This window comes from Lutra lutra, chromosome 5 (assembly GCF_902655055.1).
Source record: "Lutra lutra chromosome 5, mLutLut1.2, whole genome shotgun sequence".
NCBI classification, from domain to species: domain Eukaryota; kingdom Metazoa; phylum Chordata; class Mammalia; order Carnivora; family Mustelidae; genus Lutra; species Lutra lutra.
The window spans coordinates 59,317,172-59,338,469 of NC_062282.1; the positions used below are offsets into that span (position 1 = coordinate 59,317,172).

The window sequence follows — 21,298 nt, forward strand, 5'->3', positions numbered from 1 at the left end:
GACCCTGAGTTCTGAGGTGTCTAAATCCGTATACCTCAGCATCTGAAAGCAGCACTTGTGAGCCATACCTCTCCATCTCAGACAGCATTCCAGGTCCGACACTGAACTCTCCAAGAAGAATGTGACGCAGGCTGTCCGCTGGGCAGCTTGCCCACGACACAGGACACATCACCCCCCCACATGGAAACATCGGCCTTGTCTCCCCCCAGGGAAAACTCACATTCGCTTCAGCTTCTTGTACTGGGTGAAGGCTCCAGGGGGGATGGATCTGATGGAGTTCTGTTCCAGGCGTCTGAGAAACAGAGCAGAGAAGAGTCAGTTAACCACCCACCTGTCTACAGGCGGTGGCTGAGGGTCTCGAGGATAGGATGGTCCCCCTCATCACCCGGCATCCATGTTGGTTCCAGAACACCAGGCAAAGACCATGTGAAAGCTAGAGACTCGTGTTCTGGTGGATGGAGCACCCGTCCCAGGATCTAATGGGCTCTGGAAAAATTAGAAAAGTAATTGAGGATTCTGGCTCTTGCTTCTTATAAGCCATCTTGGAAGGCAGAGGCCTTCTTCAAAAAAGCTGTAGCACCAGAGTACTGAAAAAGTCAAAGTGATAAAGGGAAAAAGAAGAAATGACCTGTAGGCTAGCAATGCCCATTGGCCAGAGAAGCATGTCATACCTTTCAGTTAAAGATTCAATCCCCCTGCCACAGGGGGACCAAACAGGCAGAAATGACAATGGCTGACTTCACTTCTGGTTTCTTAATTAAGGTATAACCAATTTATTAGTTTCAGGAGTATGATATACAGTATATAACAACATTAGATATTTGTTTCTGGGGTTTTTCAATGGGCTATTCTAATGTGCTGGAGAAACGGCCTTCAAGTCTTTAGGCTTCCAGCCTGACAGCCATCAAAATGGCTCCCTGGCACCCTGAGGGCTCTAGAGGCTCCAGCTGGACCACTCCCCACTCCAGGCTGCTGCTAGAATCAGTGGCGTTACCACTTTATAGACTTTACTGAAGTGCTTCCTCTCCTGGGACTCCAGAATAAGAAATGCTACAGGCCCAGGGCCCAGAACGCCCTTGAAGGTAAGGAGCCACGGGGAACAAGTGAGCATCTTGATGCTTTCCTCTCCTGCCTCTTAGATGACTTTCTGTCACCAAGAACCGGTGTGGTGGGCCACAGGTCTCCCTCTGTTAGAGGGGATGAGGAACGCCCTGGCCTCGGCTAAGGACTCAGCCTCTCCTTGTCCATCTCCTTTTCTCCAAGGCACAGATATTTTTATCACCTCCTCATCTGGCATAGATGTCCCCTGAACCCTCGACTGGGAAGATGCCCAAAAAAGCGTGTGCAGAGAGGGATGGTGGGAGCAGAAGGAATAGACGGGCGGAGTGGCTCCCTTGGAGGCTACATCTAGTGGGTGCATTTCTGGCGGGGATGAGCCCATTCATCTTGAAGAGTAATCCCCGCTGCAGAGACGGGGAGACAGCCATATTAATTTGTGCCTCTGCGATCTCATCTTCATTGGGGGAAGAGAGTATTTGTTACTGGAACCGCTAATGGAGCAGTTTGCCAGCAATTTTCCCATTTCAAACAACATCTCGGCCGCTAATGTGGAATGGTTTGTCAAGCCTACCCATAACACAGACAAATCACTCTCTGGGCCAAAGGAAGGGTTGGGGGCGGCGGGGGGGGGGGAAGGGTGGGTGGGAGGAGAGAGGAGCATCAGGACGGATCATTCTTGGCTGCTGGATGAATAGAGTCTACAAATGAGACTGCCACGGTCTATTAGGAAAGCCTTTGTGGCCTGCTGGAGGGGGTGGGGAGCATATTCTGCTGGGCACATGGGCACAGGCTGGCTGGATGGCAGCCCGGCTGACTCACGGTAAGGCACAAGAGCAAGCCATCGGGTCTCGGAGTCTGGGAGCTCCCGCATCCAGCCACCCATGGAGGCAGCAGACTCGGGGCCAGCTGCCTTGACTGAGAAGTTCCAAGGACATTCTTGTTTTCCAGCCCAGCAGGGTTGAGCAGGGATCTCTCAGCCAAGGCAGCAGCATCGTGGGTCTCTGGGACTACCAGTCAGGTGGAAAATGCTCTCCGGGAATCCTGTGATTCACCTGCCACTTCGGCAAGGGATCGTGGCTGGAGGATGCCTCTGGGCAGAGCCACTGTCAGTAACGAGGCAACCCCCTCAGTTTTTGCAAGAGGACCCACCGCTCCCAGCCGCAGGCCAGGAGCCCAGGCGAGTCAGGTCAGCACCATGTGCAAGGTCAGCCAGCTCTCCGTGCAATTCATAATCAGTCAACCTCCACTTTACTGATGGGCGTAAGGCCAAGGGAGGGATGAACCAGTGAGCACCACGTGGTACCTTTCCCCAAGGAGCTTAATAATCTGGGCCCAGCAACAGCCCAAGACGGTCCATCAGAGAAGCAAATTCCATGGCTCACAGAACAAACACGAAGAGCTACCATTCATGAGGCCAAGTTGATTTGTGTCTGTTATCTCTTTTAATCCTTACATTTATGAGGCAAGTGGTGGTGGCCCCCTTTTGCAGATGCAGAAAATAAAACCTAGGGGGATCAGATAGCCTGTCCAAAGCAAGATAGCTAACAAGGAGCAGGACTGACATCTGTTTCTACCCATTGGACATACCGCCTTTCTTTCTGAAAACAGAGAAACTGAGGCCTACAGACCAAAGTGACTTCCCCAGTGTCACAGAGGCATTTGGGAGGGTAAGACCCCAGTGCTGATGCTGAGACATCAGGCAGCCTCTGCAGAGGTCGGTGTTTTGTACAAAGGCTGTAGGAGTTGAGGGAGACGCAGTACAGATGCGAATATCTATAAATATGCAAATAGAGTGCAAAGGTGTGGTTTTGAACAAAGAACGCCATTCTCGGCAGGACGGCTCTGAGCATCCTGTACTCAGCAGACGTGCACAGCCCAGGGGTGGCATTTGTCTCTGTAGTCTCTCTACTGCTCATGCTGCTGTGGGTCCTGGCTAGACACCGGAGCCCTTACGGAGGGCCAAGGCCATGGCGAGTGCCACGATGTGGGGGTTAACCTTGCCCCAGGGGGAATCAGAGTTTGGCAGGGGGTGTAGTCGTGAATAGTCAGTTTCTTCAAATGCCAAGTAAAGATGAGGGTAGGGAAAGCGACAATAGTAAGAGCTAATAGCTATCAGGTGCTTGTAAGTCGGGCATTAGGCTACGCGTTTCACATGCTTAATCTTAATATTTACACCTCTCTGAGGCAAATCCTAGTCATTATCATCATCCCCACTTTAAATGTGAGAAAATGGAGGCTCAGAGATGTTAAGTCGCTTGTCCAAATTCACACAGCCAGGAAGAGCTATCTAGCCGGGATGACACCTGAACTCTCCATCCCATTCAACAGCCTGAACTCCATCACTGAGCTTTGCCAAATCCCATATGGAGCAGAGGCATGTCTATTTCCAGTCATTGCCAGCTCATCCTCAGGGAAACAGCCCCTTTGTCAAGGGGGTAAGCCCACAGTGCCCCATGTTCACACAAAGTTTCTATGCAGCAGATAGCTCCTGGAGGGTTGGATATAGCCTAGAACAAGCATGCAAAGATCCATATTCCCAGTGACAAAATTTTCAGAGGGAAGGATGAAAAGCAGCATTAGCATTAGCAAAAACTGTCACATTTAGAGAGGTGTCTGAAGCCAACAGCTGTTTCAGGTCTCTCTTAAACGGCACATGTGTCTTTCTTTGTCTGGCAAACATTCTTCAGACTGCAAACTGATTTAAAAGAACTAGCATCAAAACAAACATACAAATCAAACATCTGAACGTCTTCCGGCACCAGTAAACACAACGGGAACATCTGATGGGGATTTCAGCCATTTGCGCTCTGTATCGATTTGCCCTAGTTTCTCGGTGCTTCCTTAATGATCTGTCATTTGCAAACATGCGACTGAACACCATATATTTCTAGCAGCGCAGAAGTCAACATGATGCCACAGAGACTGGCAGGGGCACGGCAGCACCAGGTCATGGCTACAAGTCACCTGACGGAGCGGTTCTGGAGCAGGGTTCGAGTGCTGGTGGCGGTGATGACTGAGGGGACAAGAAGGACAAACATCTACCATCTCCTGAGGACCAGCTTATATGTTAGACACTGGGCTCTTTGCATGCTGGCTCATTTCATTCCTTCAACAATCCGATAAAGCAAGTATCATTATTAGCGTAATAACAAGAAAGACGCGGCCGCAGGCACATGTGACATGAGTCATTCATAACCTGCTCTGCACAATACCTGGCATTTGCCTACAGAAAGCAGAGGAACAGGCACAGAGCCAGAGCTGCTCCTCTGATTCTATGCATATGCCCAGATGCCTCTCCCAGAGAATTTTTTTTTATCACCTTAGGAAAAAAATGAAAGAAAAATAGTATGGGGAACTTGAGACTATAAACCATTCTACAATGTCGTACATGTGACCTGGTGAGTAGGTTTGCTATTTAGGTTCCATTCAATGTCTTCCAAACATTGTGCTAATTTTCTGCACAACTGTGCTATTTAATCTTCATAGAAAATCTCTAGTAGGTCTGATGAGCCCCATTGTGCAAAGAGGGATGCTGACTGAAGCAGGATATGTTAAGAAAGGTGCCCTAGGTAAGAGGCAAAACTGGGAATTTAACTGTGGACCATTTATCTCAAGGCTCTGTTCCTAATTATTCTGTGCTTCCTCTGCTTCCCCTGTATACCACTGCCCCATCCCACCCCATCTCCCCTCTTTCCACGTGGCAGTCCCTCAGAAACCTGGTGCCCTCAGAACGTTTAAGAATCCCAGATGGCGGGGCGCCTGGGTGGCTCAGTGGGTTAAGCCGCTGCCTTCGGCTCAGGTCATGATCTCAGGGTCCTGGGATGGAGTCCCGCGTCGGGCTCTCTGCTCGGCAGGGAGCCTGCTTCCCTCTCTCTCTCTCTCTCTGCCTGCCTCTCTGTCTACTTGTGATCTCTCTCTGTCAAATAAATAAATAAAATCTTAAAAAAAAAAAAAGAATCCCAGATGGTGGGGTACCTGGGTGGCTCAGTTAGTTAAGCAACAGTTGCCTTTGGCTCAGGTCATGATCCCGGAGTCCTGGGATCGAGTCCCACATCGGGCTCCCAGCTCCATGGAGAGTCTGCTTCTCCCTCTGACTTCCCCTCTCATGCTCTCTCTCTGTCTCTCAAATAAATTAAAAAAAAAAAAAAAAAAAGATCCCAGATGGTGACAGCTTCCAGAACCCTCCAGTCCTTTCGTTCTGTTGGCTGCTTTTCCACCCCCCCACTCTCTCTTTTTAAAATCCCCTGGTGACCAGTATAACAGGAGAATATTTGCTTGTGTTAAGCAGATAAACCACTGTTTATCTCTTCACCCCACATAAACAGGGGGGTTGAGGTGAGATGAGGTGCAACGTGGGGCTACTTTACCCCAGACGCTTTCGCTTATGACTTGCCAGTGAGCCCATCCATGGCCTTTCTCCATCAACTGAACTGAGCTGCTAGAGCAGAGGGCATGAGACACACTGGATGGTGCTGTGGGTTGAGGGGGACAGAGCAAACCGGAAGATGGAACACAGATTAAGAAGAAACTCTAGCTACAGAAGGTTCTCTTGAGCCTTGAGAAGGACCGTGGAGGGAAGACAGAAGACCACAGAAGAGAGAAGGCGTGAGCCTCTGGCTCTTCCCAGAATCTACCCCAGCTAGAGGCTAGAGCTGGTGGAGAGAAACGACAGGGAGCGGCAAGAATGGTGGTGGTGGTGGAAGCTCAGTTTCGAGGGAAATCTGCAGGGAGCTGCCTCACTGTGGGTTCTCTGGAAGAAAGCTATTTTTAGAGGAATTGGCTCTGCCATGCAGGGAGACCAGCATACAGTTCTCTGAGCTGCTTCGGCTTTGAAAAAAAATTTCTAAAAGAGTTCGCCAGATTGCTTTGCATGAGAGATGGCTCTTCCTCCCTCTAAAATGTTGGGGAGCACAGAACCCCTCCTGAGGTGTTGGAGCACCACTGCTGGCTAAGGGTGGTGCATAGGGCCTGGAGCACCTAATAAGGTGCCCAGCATCCCTAAGGAGAGAGGGAAAGTCTGCATTGTATGCATGCCATGGACAAGTGGCAGAATTCTTGACAGTAAAAAGAAAAAGTCACATTCAGATGTCTTTGGGATGATAAATCAGACACTTCCTATTCATCCTGGGGTGCGTACTGCAGTTTCAACTCTCTACTCTCTGTCTCATCTTTCAACCTCCCCCATCTGCTGGTCTTCTCTCCCTGCTAAGAGGATGCGTTTCAGCTGCTTTCAAGACTTCTGGGCCAACACACAGGTCCCCAGGCACAGGCTTTGTCACCTTGAAGAATGAGCAGGTTTCTTCCTCAAAGGTCTCTCTTACATGTCACCTCTCCCCATATATTCCGAACCAAAGAATCTTGCCTTGTCTGCTTTAATGTCTCAGCTTCATTTCATCACAGAAGGAGAAATCCTGGGCAATCTGTCTGGTGGGCCATGGGTGCTCAGGAAACAGGGACAGCCTTATTTCCATGTCTGCATACATTTGCATGAAGATGAGCCACTGTCCGGCTCCATTCCTAATGCAACTGGCTAGCCTGTTTCTTGAACCTCTTCTCTCACCCAAAACCCTCAAAAGCCTGACATAGCGTTATGGAAGGTTCACGCATGCAGGTAGCTCCAGTGCCAATGACATGGTCCAACCCTTCTCACTGAGCCTAATACAAGTGGAAGTGGTAGTAGTTAAACAGAAGTGGTAGTAGTACTAGTACTAGTACTAGTACTAGCAGTAGTAAAATACCAACAGTTCTGGCTAATAGAGTCTATCCTATGTGTCAGACACAATGCTAAGCATTTGGCTGCACACATTCATTTCACTTTCACAAGAACTGTTAAGAAGGTACCATTGGCCTCTGCATGTCTCATTTGAGGAAAACAAGACTCAGAAAGTCATTTAGCAAGAGCTAAAAGGTAGGGCCAGAGCCAGTACATGGAGCTAGCTCCCTGAATTCACCATCTACACTCTTAAGAATCCGGTTGCTGTTTGCGGCTGTTTTTAGAAGCACTCTAGCTAGGTTGGTTATTCCCAGACTTTAGATATCACAGGCTAGGTGGTTCCAGACCTTTTACTTTGCCAGTTAAGGTGCCCTGTGTGTTATATATGATACGTGTTTATACAGAGACATACATTGATAATTACATAATAATTACACATGTAATTACACACATATTTGTCATGGACCTGTGCGTAGGCACACAAGCATATGTATTCTGCCTTCAGCGGCCATCATTTCATAAGATAATGGGCATTTTTAAAAACAATAATAACAGAATAAGGGAGCCCAGGAATTTAAAATAAAGGATAGTCCTTTAAATTGACCAGTTTTGCTCCACAGAAAAACATCACATTGTTTTTGTTTTTCTCACTTTACCTCACATCAGGAAAAAGATATCAGTGATCAGAGAGCCTTTCAGAAATCGCTACACTAGTTTGTTAATATCCCTTTAAAAATTTGGTGTCCAGGTATGAAGTCAAGAGTCCAGGTATGGCTGGGTCTACGCGGATCCCACCTCTGATGTGGACATCTGCACTTTCTCTCTCCCAGACACCTGAGCTCTGTGCCTGTGAGGCCCAAGTTGGAGGTGTAAAGATGGGGAGCAGAGAAGGGGCTGGTGAGGGTCAAGTTACCGCTTGACTACTAGACTGGTTGGCCTCTTTCATCAGGCTGTGGCTTGAGGAAAGATCTGTGGTTGTCGAGGAGGGAAGATAAACCTGGCAGATGGAGGGAGAAAGAAACAAAGTGGGGCAGAGAAAGAAAGCAAAGATCTATGGGAATCTGAAATGAGATGAACGTGGGCAAGAATTCTGTCTTGAACATCTGTCTTGGGAGAGCCAGAGTCCTACCCTGGTGTGGATGGAGAGGGAAGGTGGAGGTTCTTATGACAAGGAGCAAAGTGTTAACTAGGTGAAGAGGAAGATGGGGCTGGGAAGGGAACTGGGAGGATCACGGGTGGGAGAGGGAGAGAAGGGGGGAATGAATTAGGGGAGGAAGATGAAGACAAGGGAAACAGTATGGAAAGGAGAGAGCATAAGGCCAGGAATAAAAGGAAATGGGAGAAGAAGAGAAGTGAGGGGATGAACAGGAGAGGCATGGCGTCTAAGTGAGCTCCACGGAAGGAAGGGATCTCCAAGGCTAGAGCAATAGACCCTGAGGAGTGAAGGGAAATGGCAAAATGTGAAGTGAATTAATTGTTGGTTGTTGCTGAAAGGAAGACTGAAGGTTGAGAGAAGACCACACAAGGTGTGGGTGTCAGGACAAAAGGACGCTTGACAGACTAGCTCCTGCCCATAGGAAGAGGTGCAGGCATGAGTTACATCCCCTGGGGCTGGGGAAGAAAGTTTTAAAGGGAATTAGGGAAAAGCTGGTAAAACCAATGAAGAAAGAGGAATCCGAGTCTCCACTCTGGTAAATCATGTTTCTTCTCATCTCAACCAGGATGAAAGCAGAGTTCATAAAATGCTCCCCTGATCTGGCTCCACATTGCCTCTCTGATCTCATCCTCCAACACTCTCCCTTGTGTTTACTTCACTCTAGCGACACTGGCCTTCTGGAACAGCAGACACACTCCTACCTCTGGACCTTTGCACGTGCTGTGCCCTCGACCTGCAATGCTGTTCCTCCACATAGCCACTTTATTTTCTCCTCCCTACTTACTTTGAATCTTTTCCTTGTTTTATTTTCTCCACGGAAGCTACCCCCTTCGATCATATCCTATAAATTTGCTTTGCTTTGGTTATTGCCTATTACCTCCCCCAACCCCCACTAGAATGCAAGCACCACAAAGGCAGAAATTTTATCTCTTTTATTCACTGATGCTCCTCAAGCACAGAATTGTGATGGGAACACAGTGGGCTAACAACACATGTTTGTTGAATGAACGTATGAATGGCTAGAAGAGTTAATGGGCCATCTATTCGACCAGAAGGGCATGCGTAGGAGGAGGAAGGGGGGAGGAGAGCAGCAGAGAGGCTAGGGGAATGTGTGTCTTATTTGGAGGATTTTATCCAATGATATCTGGAGCAGGAGGGTTGTATCTCACTGTGTTTTTAATAAAGCCACCTAAAAGTGAAGGTAGAACATGAACACACTTGTGGTCATTTAATTTAGTGAGTCATTTCATTTAATGAGTGATCTTGACGTCGGTGTCGACTGACCCTCTACTCGATCCAGAATGAGAAACCGGCTATCATCTAATGCGTGGGGGAAGCGTAGACAAGATTGAGCTATACGGTCAACCAATTTCTAGTGGAACTTTTAGTGGATCTGTACACACACGTGGACATGCACAATCTTGTCTGTGTCACCTACAGACCGAGTCTAGAGGACAAGAATCTGATTTGAAATGATTAACAGTTCAGTCTCTTGTTCAGTTAATGGCAGCCATGAAATGAGTTCGTCACTCGTGTACTTTCTGCCAACACTACCACACTGCACAGAGCGCTTGCTCATGTGCCAAGGACCGAATTAAGGGCTTACGCGCTGTATTTCACTGTTTCCACAGTGACCCATGGATGATACTATAATTACCACACTGTTAAAGCTGAGAGAACTAGAGATGGAAAGAGAGCAATTATGCTGCCCAAAGCCACACAGCTAGTGGAGGGTAGAGCTAGAACGTGATCCCAGGGCGGCTCCAGGGAAGGGACTGGCAAACTCCCACCGTAAAGGACCAGAGAGTACACGTAAGGGGGCTGGGTGGGCTGTAGGTCACAACTACTCAATCTTGCCTTATGAGGACAGCCAACCGACAATGCCTACACAATAGGTGTGGATGTGTTCCCAGAAAATTTTATTCACAGAACTAAGTGTCAGAGTATTTGGACCCCTAGGCAGTTTGCTGACTGCGTTCTGGAAACTACCACACCTGGGAGAGCCTGGAAGGATAGCAAAGAGATTCCTGAGTGTTCTCCATAGTTAGCTCTGACAGGCCATCGTGCTGCCAGATCACTGGGGGACTGGCTGAGACGGAGAGGTAAACTCGCCAGGGACAGAGAGTGGCAGATGGGGCACTTACATTTCGACGATGCCCTCTGGCAAGTTGGCGGGGATCTCAGTCAAGCCCTTCCCTCGACAGTCCACGATGTTATTACTGCAAGTGCAGGCTGAGGGGCAGGAGATGGAGTTGGCATTGCAGGATGGAGGTTCTGAGTGCGGGCCTGTCGGGCAGGAACACAGTGGTCAGTCACTCAGGGTCAGGAGCTGCCTGGCCTTCTGTGCCCCTTCACCACTCCCCAGCATTACCTGAAAAGCCACCTGAAACACTTTTGCCAGCGGACATCTCCCCTCAGCTGGGAGACACAGCTGCCCCTGGCTAAATATTTAACCAAGGGAGAGATTCTGACCTTGACCTGCTTCTGGACTGTCCCACCTGCTCTGTCATCCCATCAGCCTCGTCTTTCAGAGAAAGGGTTGCTCACAGAGTCAATCCCGCGTGAAAATATGCCACAGGAATGCAAACAGCATACGCTGGGACTACGCTCTCAGCCCAATGTTTGAATGAACACCCACGTTCTTTGGCTTTTATTGGAGGACTGGATGCTGAACATAGACACATTTTCATTCTTTTCTCTAGAGGCTAGGACTCATGACTAAAACCAAGTGGGAGGAAAAAAGGCGTCAGAATTTCATTCTTTGGGGCACTGATGTTGTCCAACTGTCAATAGTCACCAGCAGTGACAACATCTAAGACATTTTCAAACAGCTTGTATGTCCAGAGAACATGCAAATAAAACCTACCTCATTGGAAAAGATGGTAAATAAGTTACTACATATTTTGGAGTTAGCTTTTCGTTTTGAGGTGAGAACCGGTATGAGTTTAAAGCAAAGTAGTAAAAACTCGAGTACATGGCATCTAAGGCGCTTACTTAGAATATCAAATGCAGAGAAGTACATATATTAGCAAACTAACTCAGGGTTCAAACAGTCACAAGCAGTGAATTCAGATGTTTTCAAGACCGAAAAACTTTCATGCTATCCCTATTTCTTCAAAGTAGGTCAAGAATCTCGAACCTGTGGTTAGTTTTCCAAATGACGACATTGTGGCCCAAAAAAGTAGACTCAACCCCAAACGTCCTCAGGACTTTATATCCCACACTGGCTAGATCTAGTCAGCAGTGATGCTGTTAATGTCTTTCCAGACCCCCAGCCCCAGAGCAGAGGACCACAGGCTGGGTAAGCTCAGACCAACCCTGCAGATCTCCTTGCTGCTTAGACATGGGACTTCCGGCTGGGAGATCTTGGAAAGAGATGAAACATGAAACACAAAAATGTCGGCAGAGAAAAACTAATTTTGGTGTGGCCTCTGTTCACTGGAGAAGCCAAGTCTGGGAAGCCAGAGAGGGTCTGGCTACAGTGGTTGCATCAGAGACCAAGGGGGCCTACAGCAAATGCCTTTTCAGACGCTGAGACTCAAAGTGGAAGGCTCCCTCTCCACAGTCCCTGTGCCTGGGGCAGGCCCTTCTGCAAGGGCTCAAAGGAATGCGGAAGGCTTGATGTGGAACACTTACCTCGCTGGACAGTGTTAACTCAATAACCAAAGATTCTTATTTCCTTTGGCTCATCTCTCTCTCTCTCTCTCTCTCTCTCTCTCTCTCTCTCACACACACACACACACACACACACACACACACACACATCAAATATTTAAAAATGTCCTCCTAGCAGGGACATTTGAGAAAATATTCTTGTCAAGGGCACAAGGATTTCAAACTCTCCAGTGTTGCACTAGCGGATTTCATGGAGACCAGAAAAATGCCAGAGAGATGATGACTTATACCGAAGTCCCCAACTGGAACATTCTCTGAGAGAAGGGATACCAACTTAGTTTGAAACTAGAGAAGTTTCCCATTTCTGAGAAAAATGGCAATTCCAGAGAATCAGTCTGTGAGAGCCTCAGATCAGGAACAAGAATACTGTGGCCCTGGAGTCCCACTGCCTCAATTTGAATCCTGGTTCTGTAATTTCATCCTTATATCCTGGCCTCAGTTTTCCCCATCTGTGAAATGGGGGAAGATGACAATAGTTATTTCATAGCATGGTTTGGTTGTGAAGGTAAAGGAAGTTAATGCATGTGAAATATTTAGAAGAATGCACGGCACGGAGTCAGAGTTTAGTACTGTTAGTTGTTATTATCATTACTATTAATGAGTCTGGCTCTGCCACTAATGGTCTGCAAGTCATAATGCTCCTGAGTTTTTTTGCTTTGATCTCAGCCAATAAGGAGTTTGGACTGCATGACTTCTGAAGTCCTTTCTGGATGGAAAGATTCATGACTCCTGGTTTTCAGAGGAAGGGAAGCAGGAGTAAGACACCCAACAGCACCTCTGCGTCCCTGGCTCCACCGCTTTGCAGGTGGTCAGGGGGATCTATTGTGGGAAGTGCTCCCTCCCTCTCCCCACACGCAAGAGAGGCTGGGAGAGGCATGGCTTCAGGTGTCAGGGCTTTTGAAGTGCAGATCATGCTCCCGAAAGAAAAATGCCAGGCCTGACCCTCCACATCTGGGGCAAAGGGCACCTAACAAAGTCAGGGAGAATCACACCCTGGGCACCTTCCTGCTTGGGCAAGTCAGGGGCTGCACGGAAGGCTGAAGTCTGTGCCCTTGAGCTTCCATCCACTGAGGCAGAGGGTATCAGATGGTTGCCCATCTTTTGATCTGTAAAAATATTACTTGGTTGGGGTGTGTCAGAAAGGGAAGTCGGGAAGAAAGACAGTATAGTCAAGGGCTCATGTGGGCAACAGGAAGTTCTGAAATGGAGTTTTCTTTTTTTCCCCCCCAAAAATGCCCCTTTTGACATCTATGCTGAAATTAAATCTGTTTAAACCAGACCCAGGTTGTAGTCTGGAATCCCTCTGGGATGAGCTGGGTCTTTCAGAGGGCGGCTTTCATTCTGCAGGCGGCATGTGCTACATTTCAAGGGATGTCGTCAAGGTAAAAAAAAAAAAAAAAAAAAAAAGAGCCTTTGAAAAAGATTCTGTAACCAGGTCACTAATAACACCTTTAATTACGAAGAGAGAAACAAAGGTAATTATAGCCTCTGTTGGCATCCTGGGCTGGCAGCTCCCAGCCAGGCATTCACACATGGTAAGGGTGTTATCCTCTTGTTGAAACAAACATGTCAGGTTTAAGATGGGGTTGAAAGATGGGTTCATTGCCCCTGGAAACCTTCCCCTCTGATCAATGTCCGATGGACTGAGCCCACTTCCCTTTGAGCCTGGGAGTGCTGTGATGGCAGAAGTCCCTCCCCTTGGCTTTTGGTCTTTGGAGAGACGGCAACTAGCATATAAATTCTATAAGGGCAGTGACCTGTTCTTTCTTCTGCCCTGTTCCATCCCCAGTGCCCAAAATAGGACTGAAACACAGAACAGGAACTCAGTAAACATACCTTGGGTGAGTAAAAGGATGAACACATGGATAAAATTGGTCTAGAAGCCTGGCAGAGTGGGGGCTGAATGTCACCAAGCTATGTGTGTGTGTGGGGGGGGGCAAGCAATCCTTCTAGAAGGGTCCTGAGGGGAGGTCGCCTGAGTTCTGAGGGCCCTGGGCTCTGGTTGATAGGCTCCACTGTAGTGTGGAGGGATGGAGTGGCTATTAGGTGGATGGGACTTTCATGCCTGAAGTTCAGGTCTTTCTACCACAGCTCAGTGCCAGCAAAGGCCAACTGCCCAGTCCCCTGGGGCTCCCTCTGAGCCTTGCTCACCTGCACAGGTAAGAGTGACCCAGGCTTCCCTTAGTTCTGACAGCAAATCCCTCCCTCCCAGCCTCTTCTGTCCACATGCGATGGGGTTGGTGCAGGTGACAGTGGATTCCCAGGGGGACAAAGTGATGAAACACCCACCTTTCTTCTGAGAAATTTTAGGAGTACTGTAAAGCTGGGAAGCAGAGAGGAATGAGAACAGAGTATTTTGATCAGGGTGGAAAGAGTCTCCACCTGTCTTTGAAGGGAGGGGCTGATCTGGGCCGGTGTCTGCCTACACACGCGGGCCTGTTCCTGTTGTAGGAACATGTGCCTACGCCACCCGCGAACGTTCACGGTCCCGAGCAAGCCTGCCTGCTGCTACCACCTCCTCCTCTTCCTGGCAAAGAAAGCAGTTTAAATCAGAGTGTAGTGATTCACTAGCACACAGAACCCCTGTAGTCCACGTTCGGAGATGTTTCATGATGAACTTGGGAGAGCACATGAACTTGCTCTTTGTTTTTAAATGGGGTCCCAAACTATCTGCCCTGAGCACTCTTTCAGTGGGATGAAAATGTTGCTGCCTTGAGGTGGAAGGAAGTTCTCATCCAGAGCAGGGAGAGGGGGGTATGGGCCAAGTACCTGTCTGCCCTCAGGGCTTGTCTCCCCTTTCTGAATCACTACTGGGAATTTCAATGTGGAACCACAGCCCCCTTGGTGCCACACAAGGAGCAAACAGAGACGTCCTGCCTTCTGGTGTCTCCTGACTCCTCAGACCGTGGTCTGATGTCTTGAGGGAGGGCAGGGCAGAATGAAGGGCAAGATGCTGGCCCTTCCCTGCTCTTCCCTGAAGGCCATCATGAGGCTGCTGCTTCCCGGTGCGGGGAGGGGGCCCGCAATGAGCACGAGGGCAGGAATGTGTCCCTGGCTAGCCCTGTCACGGGGAAGTGCCTGTGACAGCTGGCATGGACAGCGATCATGTCATCCTGTCTCTGCTGACTGCACCACACCCCCTCCGGTCTGAGAGAGAAGGAGGAGGAGTGATGACTGGGGAGACTGGCTCCTGCCGGCTGCCTCCTCAACTTTGTTCTTCTACTCAGCATCGTGCCAAAAGGGGAAAGTCCTAACTCATGCCCAAAAGAGTGGGGCAAAGGTCACCAAACTTCAGACCTAAAAAGGGCCACAGAGATGGTGAGGAAACCATCCCTTGGAGGAGAGTACTTGCCCAGGGACACAATGGTGGCCAAACTAAGAATGATGTCATTCTCATAATAGCAGCTAGGGCTTAGGGACAGTTTCCTATGTGCCCCATATTTCATCCAGTGCTTTGTGGGCATGATCTCACTGGGTTCTCACAAAATCTGTGATACAGGTTCTAATATTATTCTTATTACTTCCATTATACCGATGAGGAAAGGGAAGAATAAGGAGGTCAGGCAAACTGTTCAAGATCAGGGAGCCGGTGAATGACAAAGTTCTAAAATTTGGTCCAGTGCTCTCTGTACCACCTCCTCTACCAAAAAGACACCCAACGCCTCTCTTTATTGCCATGATACTGAAAACCGTAAGAGCCTGGCAATCTCAGGAGGTAGGAAGAGGAAGCTCAGGGGCCAAGACACAGACTGTGTAAGCTATGCTGGAGATGGCGGGACACTCTTGTTAGAGCTGTGTTTATTCCTTTCTGTCTTTAAAGGGACTCCCACCCAGCAGAGTGCACAGAACTGAAAAATCCAATGGCCTCGTGAGCATGTGGAAATAAATTAATTCCCGCATTCAAATTAAGCATCCCTGTTGGCCTCTGGCCTTTCAAAAGCCAACAACAGACTGCAATGACAATGGGGCTTGAGCAATTATGATGAGAATATAAATGAATGTGATTTAAATACCAGAGGCATGATAATTTTAGGAATGGCTAAATAAACCTAATAATCTCATTCTTGCAATGTCCAATTAGGGTGTTTTAATTAAAACCTCCTAAGGAGATGGGCGGCTAGTCATGGCTTACCTTAATTATCTTTATACTTAGTAACTAGTCCCAAATTAAAAAAAAAAAAGGAAGGAAGGAAGGGGAAAGTGTCTTGTTTCCAGGGAGATATGCCTATTTCATTTTTAATAATAAATGAGGAAGGATTTCTTGAGAGGCTTTTAAGAGCAAGTATTGTTCTAGGCATTGGGGCACCTGAAAAATGTCTGATGTGAGCCTTTCGTACTAGAAGACAAGACTGACCTTCAGGAAAGAGTATCTCACCCTCAAAGACTATGCAGAGGTTAAGTATGAAACAGGTGGACAAACCAATGAATACAAAGATGTCTAAAGGAAAGAGATAATTGACTCAAGGGGTCAAATATTTAACTAATACCCTTGAATTACAAATTGTGACCAGTAGAAACTTTTTCAGATTAAGGAACCAGAAAATTAATGCATGGAAGATAAACCCTAGAGCTTAAACCCCAACATAAACCCTTTAGGTAAGGATGGGCTAAAACCCAGAACTTGGAACGCACATGAGTCCAGTAATGGCCAAAGTAGAACCTTTTCTCTGGCCTGTTCTTATGAACTCAATAAAGTCCCAGTCCCGTTCAGGCAACAAACAGCAGGGGCCACAGCCTCTTCTAGTCCTAGGGCCCTGACCCTCTTCTTAACAACAACAACAAAATTCACAGAGGAATTCTTGCAGTAGTGGCTGAAGGAAACCGAGCAGTCCAACCGTATACCTGAGAAAACGTTAATAAAAAATAAAATACGGTCTCCCACCCTTTGAAAAATTCCTAGATGTCTCCTTAGAGGATGAAATAAATACCTTCAGAGGAGATGAATTTGGCCAAAGTGCCCTGATAGCCAATTTCTGGGTTAGCTGGAGCAATAAGGCGCCTGCTACCAGCAATCCTGGGGAGAAGAGGCCTGGCTCCCGTCGGCTGGATTTCATTCACAGGGAGATAGCGGGGACTTGAACAGGCAGGGCCCGCCCAGGCTGAGCGAGATAAAGCTCTTTCCTGTCTCTGGAGTCATGTGTTGAGCGAATTTTTTGATATGGCTTGAGGGCCCTGGAGGTTTTCTGACGCTTCCCTGACAGGGGCCACTGGTGATGAAGCCACAGGCAGGGGTGGCTTATTGGTGCCCGGGCCTTTTTCTCTCCCAAGCAGATGACCTCTAGCTTCACGGAGATGCTCTTGCTCCTGCCTCTCTCCACGGAAGTCCTCCTCCGGGGAGTCACCAGGGGAAGAGCCTCAACAAGGAACACTGATGGTGTCGCAGTCTACAACCGACGGGGTCAGATTCCTACCAAACGGCCACACGTGGATGCCCTGTGGGCTCCGCCACGGGTGGAGCCCGCACTCTACCCGGTGGGTGTTGGGGTGGGGGACGGTCGGTGTGTGAAAGCAGCTCTCCGCGTTGGCCTCCTGAGTGTGCACACACGGGGTCTTGCTCCGCGAGGCTTCCTCTGCCATCCCCCGAACATAGCCTCACAAACTACCTTTAATAGTTATTGAAGAGGTCGAACCTTCTGGAGGCGATGTTCCTCCTGCACCCCACTAAGATGGCGGCGCTTCCTTCGTCGGGGACAGTCAATTCAGCCAACCAAGACATCTGACTTGGACCCTCAAGGAAGGCAACGCCCTGCGAAGCATTCTGTTTTTAACCCATGAGAGCCTGGAGAGCCTCCAAGAATCCCTCCTGCAGAGGGCTTCCCACCCTGAATTTCCCACAGTCCATTTCTCCTATGAGGGGTGCAGGTGAATGGCGCATTCATGTCTGGAGCCTGTGGGCCAGATGCTTATATCCTCACAAAACACCCAGCTTCGTCCTACCAAGTGTGAGGGATCACCACGAGCCCTGGGCTTAACAGATATAAACAGGGGAGGCAACAGGGTCGCTTGTACTGAACCATTAACCCGCCTGCTAGATCTAGCCTTTTCGAAGCAGGGAGGTTTAGGGCACGAGCACGTTCAGGACCTGGGAGGGTCAGCCTCTCTCCCTGACCAGGATCCAGGGTTTGGATCCTGATGGTGACAGTGACAGGGAAGCAAGCTGCCCCTCCTTGGTCAGGAAGGTGCTTTCCTGACGAGGTGGTACGCGTGTTGGTGCAGAGTGTCAGCCTGGCACCCACCGGTAATGATGTGTTTTCACGTTCTCTCTAATTAGTTTTTCTCACTAGCTCTTGGATGACTCCTGCACTCTGTAATTATTTCTTTCACTGGCACTTATGCCGATATTGTACTCTTTGCCTAATAATTACTATAATTATAGTCAGTGTATGTGAGTTGGGTGCCTGTGTGATAAACGGTTTTATTATATGTGTTTGACGGGAAGTGATTTCTAAGTGGGCGTCTATAGGAAATTATTAAGGTGCTGCTCTGAGACATGTTAAAATGTTTTTGGATAATAAATAACTTGATGAAGTAGTAACATGACAAGAGAGAGCAGGAGGGAGCACGAGATGAAGTTGAATTAAAAAAAAAAATCGTCTGTTGCCAATGCCGCCTAAGAGCAGAAGGGGGCCGGTTTGCACTGCTGGCTGGGTTGGGGCCCTGCAGCACACGTGGGGCTCAAGCTGCCTTCAATTCTGAAAACAGCACTGGTCAAGAAATGTCAGAGGTGCGCTTCCTTCCCTTCCACCCCAGTGCTGAGGTCCCTCTCCTTCCTCCTTCCTTTAGGCCGACCCCCTAAGATCAGCTTTCAGAGGCCACTGGGCTCCTGTTTCGGGATTGGGTTCCTGGAAATCGGGGATGCCTCTGTGAGAGACTCAACTGAATACTTTCTGTTTTTGAGGAAATTTAGGGATCGGCTCTCCTTCTTTGCCACCAGAAGAAGAGAGCTGGTGGGAATGGAAGGTGTCAATGAGAAGTAAAAACAAATAAGCAAACTTGGAATTGAGGACTTGGTTTAAAAGCCACTACATCCTCTGGGAAGATCTTCTCGGGTTGCTCAGCCACCTCCCGTCCCTGGAGGTCTGCACTGCCTTCCGTCCTGTGCACAGTTCTGTTTCCTGTACTAGACACTCTGTGCTTCTATTATACTTCAGTTACCCACAGATCAAATTCTGCTGTTGGCTCAACGCAATTTGTGGGTCCACTAAACTATAAAAATTAAGCTCCACTTACTAGCTCTCACCAAAGTGCTGAGTATTATGCTAAGGGCTTTCTCTGCATTATTTTCATTTAATCCTCCCACCCATCCCTAGAGTTACGTACTATGATTTTTCCATTTTGCAGACGTGCGGTAATTTGCCAAAGTCACACACTACTGAGGGGCAGAGCTAGGGTTTCCAGCCAAGCAGACTGACCCCCACCACCTCCACTCACTTGTCTCTCAATTTCTATGAGCAATTAGATAATAGGCAAGTGTTTAGGAAATGCTAAACAATGCACTTAACACATGTTAAGTTTCTTAGCATCAATGGACTACGAGGCTCAACAGAAAGTGATTCATGACTTCGTTGAGCAGTTTCTTTTACTAGATGACAAGAGCTTCTTTCTCAGGACTCTAGTCAGGGCGCCCCAGAGTCCAGGGGACTGTGCGGTGCTGGGGAACCTAGGAGATTCCACGCCCAGGTCTGGGCTCGGTGTGGGCTCATGCCCGCAATGATGTCAGAGTGGGCTCGGCGGTGCGTGGGTCACAGCACAGAGGAGAGAGGGGCGGGGCAAGCTCACCTGGACACACGTACTCCTTCTTTTGCACATCTGCCACGTTGAAGCCCCTCAGGTGCACAGGAGCCATGCAGAGTGTGAACTGGCCAACTGTCCGCCGCTGTCGCAGCCAATCCGAGAGCCAGGCCAGGTGGCAGTCACAGTACAGGTGATTGGAGTGGAGGCGTCTGGGAGAGGGAGGGACAGAGGTAAGACGCTGTCATGGCCTGAAGTGAACACAGCAGGCCAAACCTCCATGCCCCTTTGCCCGTCGTGATAATCCTCAGGAGCCCCGGGAAGCATTTCCCTCTGCACTTGTGAGTTACCACGGAAGCCTCAGCCCTTTATTGCCAAACCACAAATGACTGTTATCTTCACGTGCAGGCCACATCCGACGGATGCCTCTGGGGTTCTGAGCAAGTCCCCATTTCTTAATAGTAATTCCACCTTTTTTTTCCCCACTCAAGAAAGCCTCAGCATGTAGAAGGAGGAAAAGTGATGTTATTAAAGCAATGGTTCAGATGCCAGTCAAACTTCCAAAGAAGTTTGCAGATTTTAGGTTGCAGATTTTAGGACTATAGTTAGCCTGGGCTCCCGATGGCCTGAAACGGCTCCGCAGTCTCAATGCCTCAGTCTATAGTGGCACTGTGGCCAAGACCTGCCATCGCCTTCGCTCTTTCTCCTGCATTTCCTCCCTACGGTGAATGAATCCCCCACCCCCACCCCAGGAATACTGGGAAGCTTGTGTGCACTGGCCCAGGGAGCAGGGCATGCCGGGAAGGGTCCTTTCTGTAGGAGGCATCTTTTCTGCATCCACCCCATTAAAAGATTGTATTTATATACTTGACAAAAAGAGGGAGAGAGAGAGAGAGAGAGAGAGGAAGGAAGCAGGCACAGCAGCAGGTAGAGGGAGAGAGAGAAGCAGGTTCCCTGCCGAGCAGGGATCCTGAGGGGGCTCAATCCCAGGAGCCACTGATCATGACCTGAGCTGAAGGCAGACACTTAACTGACTGAGCCACCCAGGTGACCCTACCCACCTCCATTTAAATAAGGAGCTGCCCATGGCAGACTCCTGGAGCCCACTGCAATGTCTCCACAGTGCCCTCTTCTTCTTCTCAAGTTCAATTCCACCAGGTATATTTGCTATTCTGGTTCAGGTGCCCCTGGAAAAAACACTCTTAGCCGGTTCCGGGACTCTGCGGCTTTCCCCCTCCAGTAGCTGTGATTCCAGATCAATTTCTTGCCTCTGAGTGATTAAGAGTTGCTAGAGGGATCTGCATGTTCTACTTCTGAAAGGAATCCCATCTGGTTAAATGACTTGAATTTACCTTCCATTAATTGAGGGGCAAACTAAAGATATCTAGGGGTTTCTACAGGTTCTCTCCTAAGGTTTTGCTATCGAAATTGGGCTTCCAATTTCCATATTCCCCACAACCCTAGGTCATTAGAAGTGGTGGTGTTAAGTTTTAGTCACATCAGCTTATCACACACTTGGGTTTCTGCTGTGAATTTCAAGCGCCCAATCCTGGACATGCTAATCAGCCAGTAGTATCTTGAGACTTTCAAGTGCTCTGTGTCAAGTTGGTTATCATTGAGTGGCGGCCTGAATCAGTGGCTTGGCTACCTCCATGCCTGAAATGGAGAGCTCTGAAGGGCTCTTGACTACACTCCACTGAGCATAAAGTCAGCATTGCTCAGCATTGGCCATGTGCAACCAACTGGAGGGGTGTGCCGGCAGAGCCTTCCTGCCACGGTGTGGGTGCAAACCTCGGGCAGGCCAGGGCCATCTGGAGCCTCAACAGCCTCAGGGGGTTCCAGATCTCATCATTTCTGACCAACTAAATGAACCCATGACCATGAAGAATATAATTCTTTTTTTCTGCTAAAAATTTTTGAAAAGATTTTTATGATTTTTGTTTCCAAGTGATTAATTTTGATGT

General features: G+C 48.6%; 1 protein-coding gene across 1 annotated transcript in view; it reads right to left on the reverse strand.

Moving 5' to 3' along the window:
- Positions 1-21,298, reverse strand: part of SLIT3 (slit guidance ligand 3) — a 595,819-nt gene that overhangs the window by 110,388 nt on the left and 464,133 nt on the right. The window contains exons 8-10 of the mRNA XM_047731238.1: positions 19,383-19,546; positions 10,073-10,214; positions 221-292 (exon numbers count right to left, since the gene is read on the reverse strand). Coding sequence (XP_047587194.1) covers positions 221-292; positions 10,073-10,214; positions 19,383-19,546 — 378 coding nt within the window. The remainder of the gene's footprint in view (positions 1-220; positions 293-10,072; positions 10,215-19,382; positions 19,547-21,298) is intronic.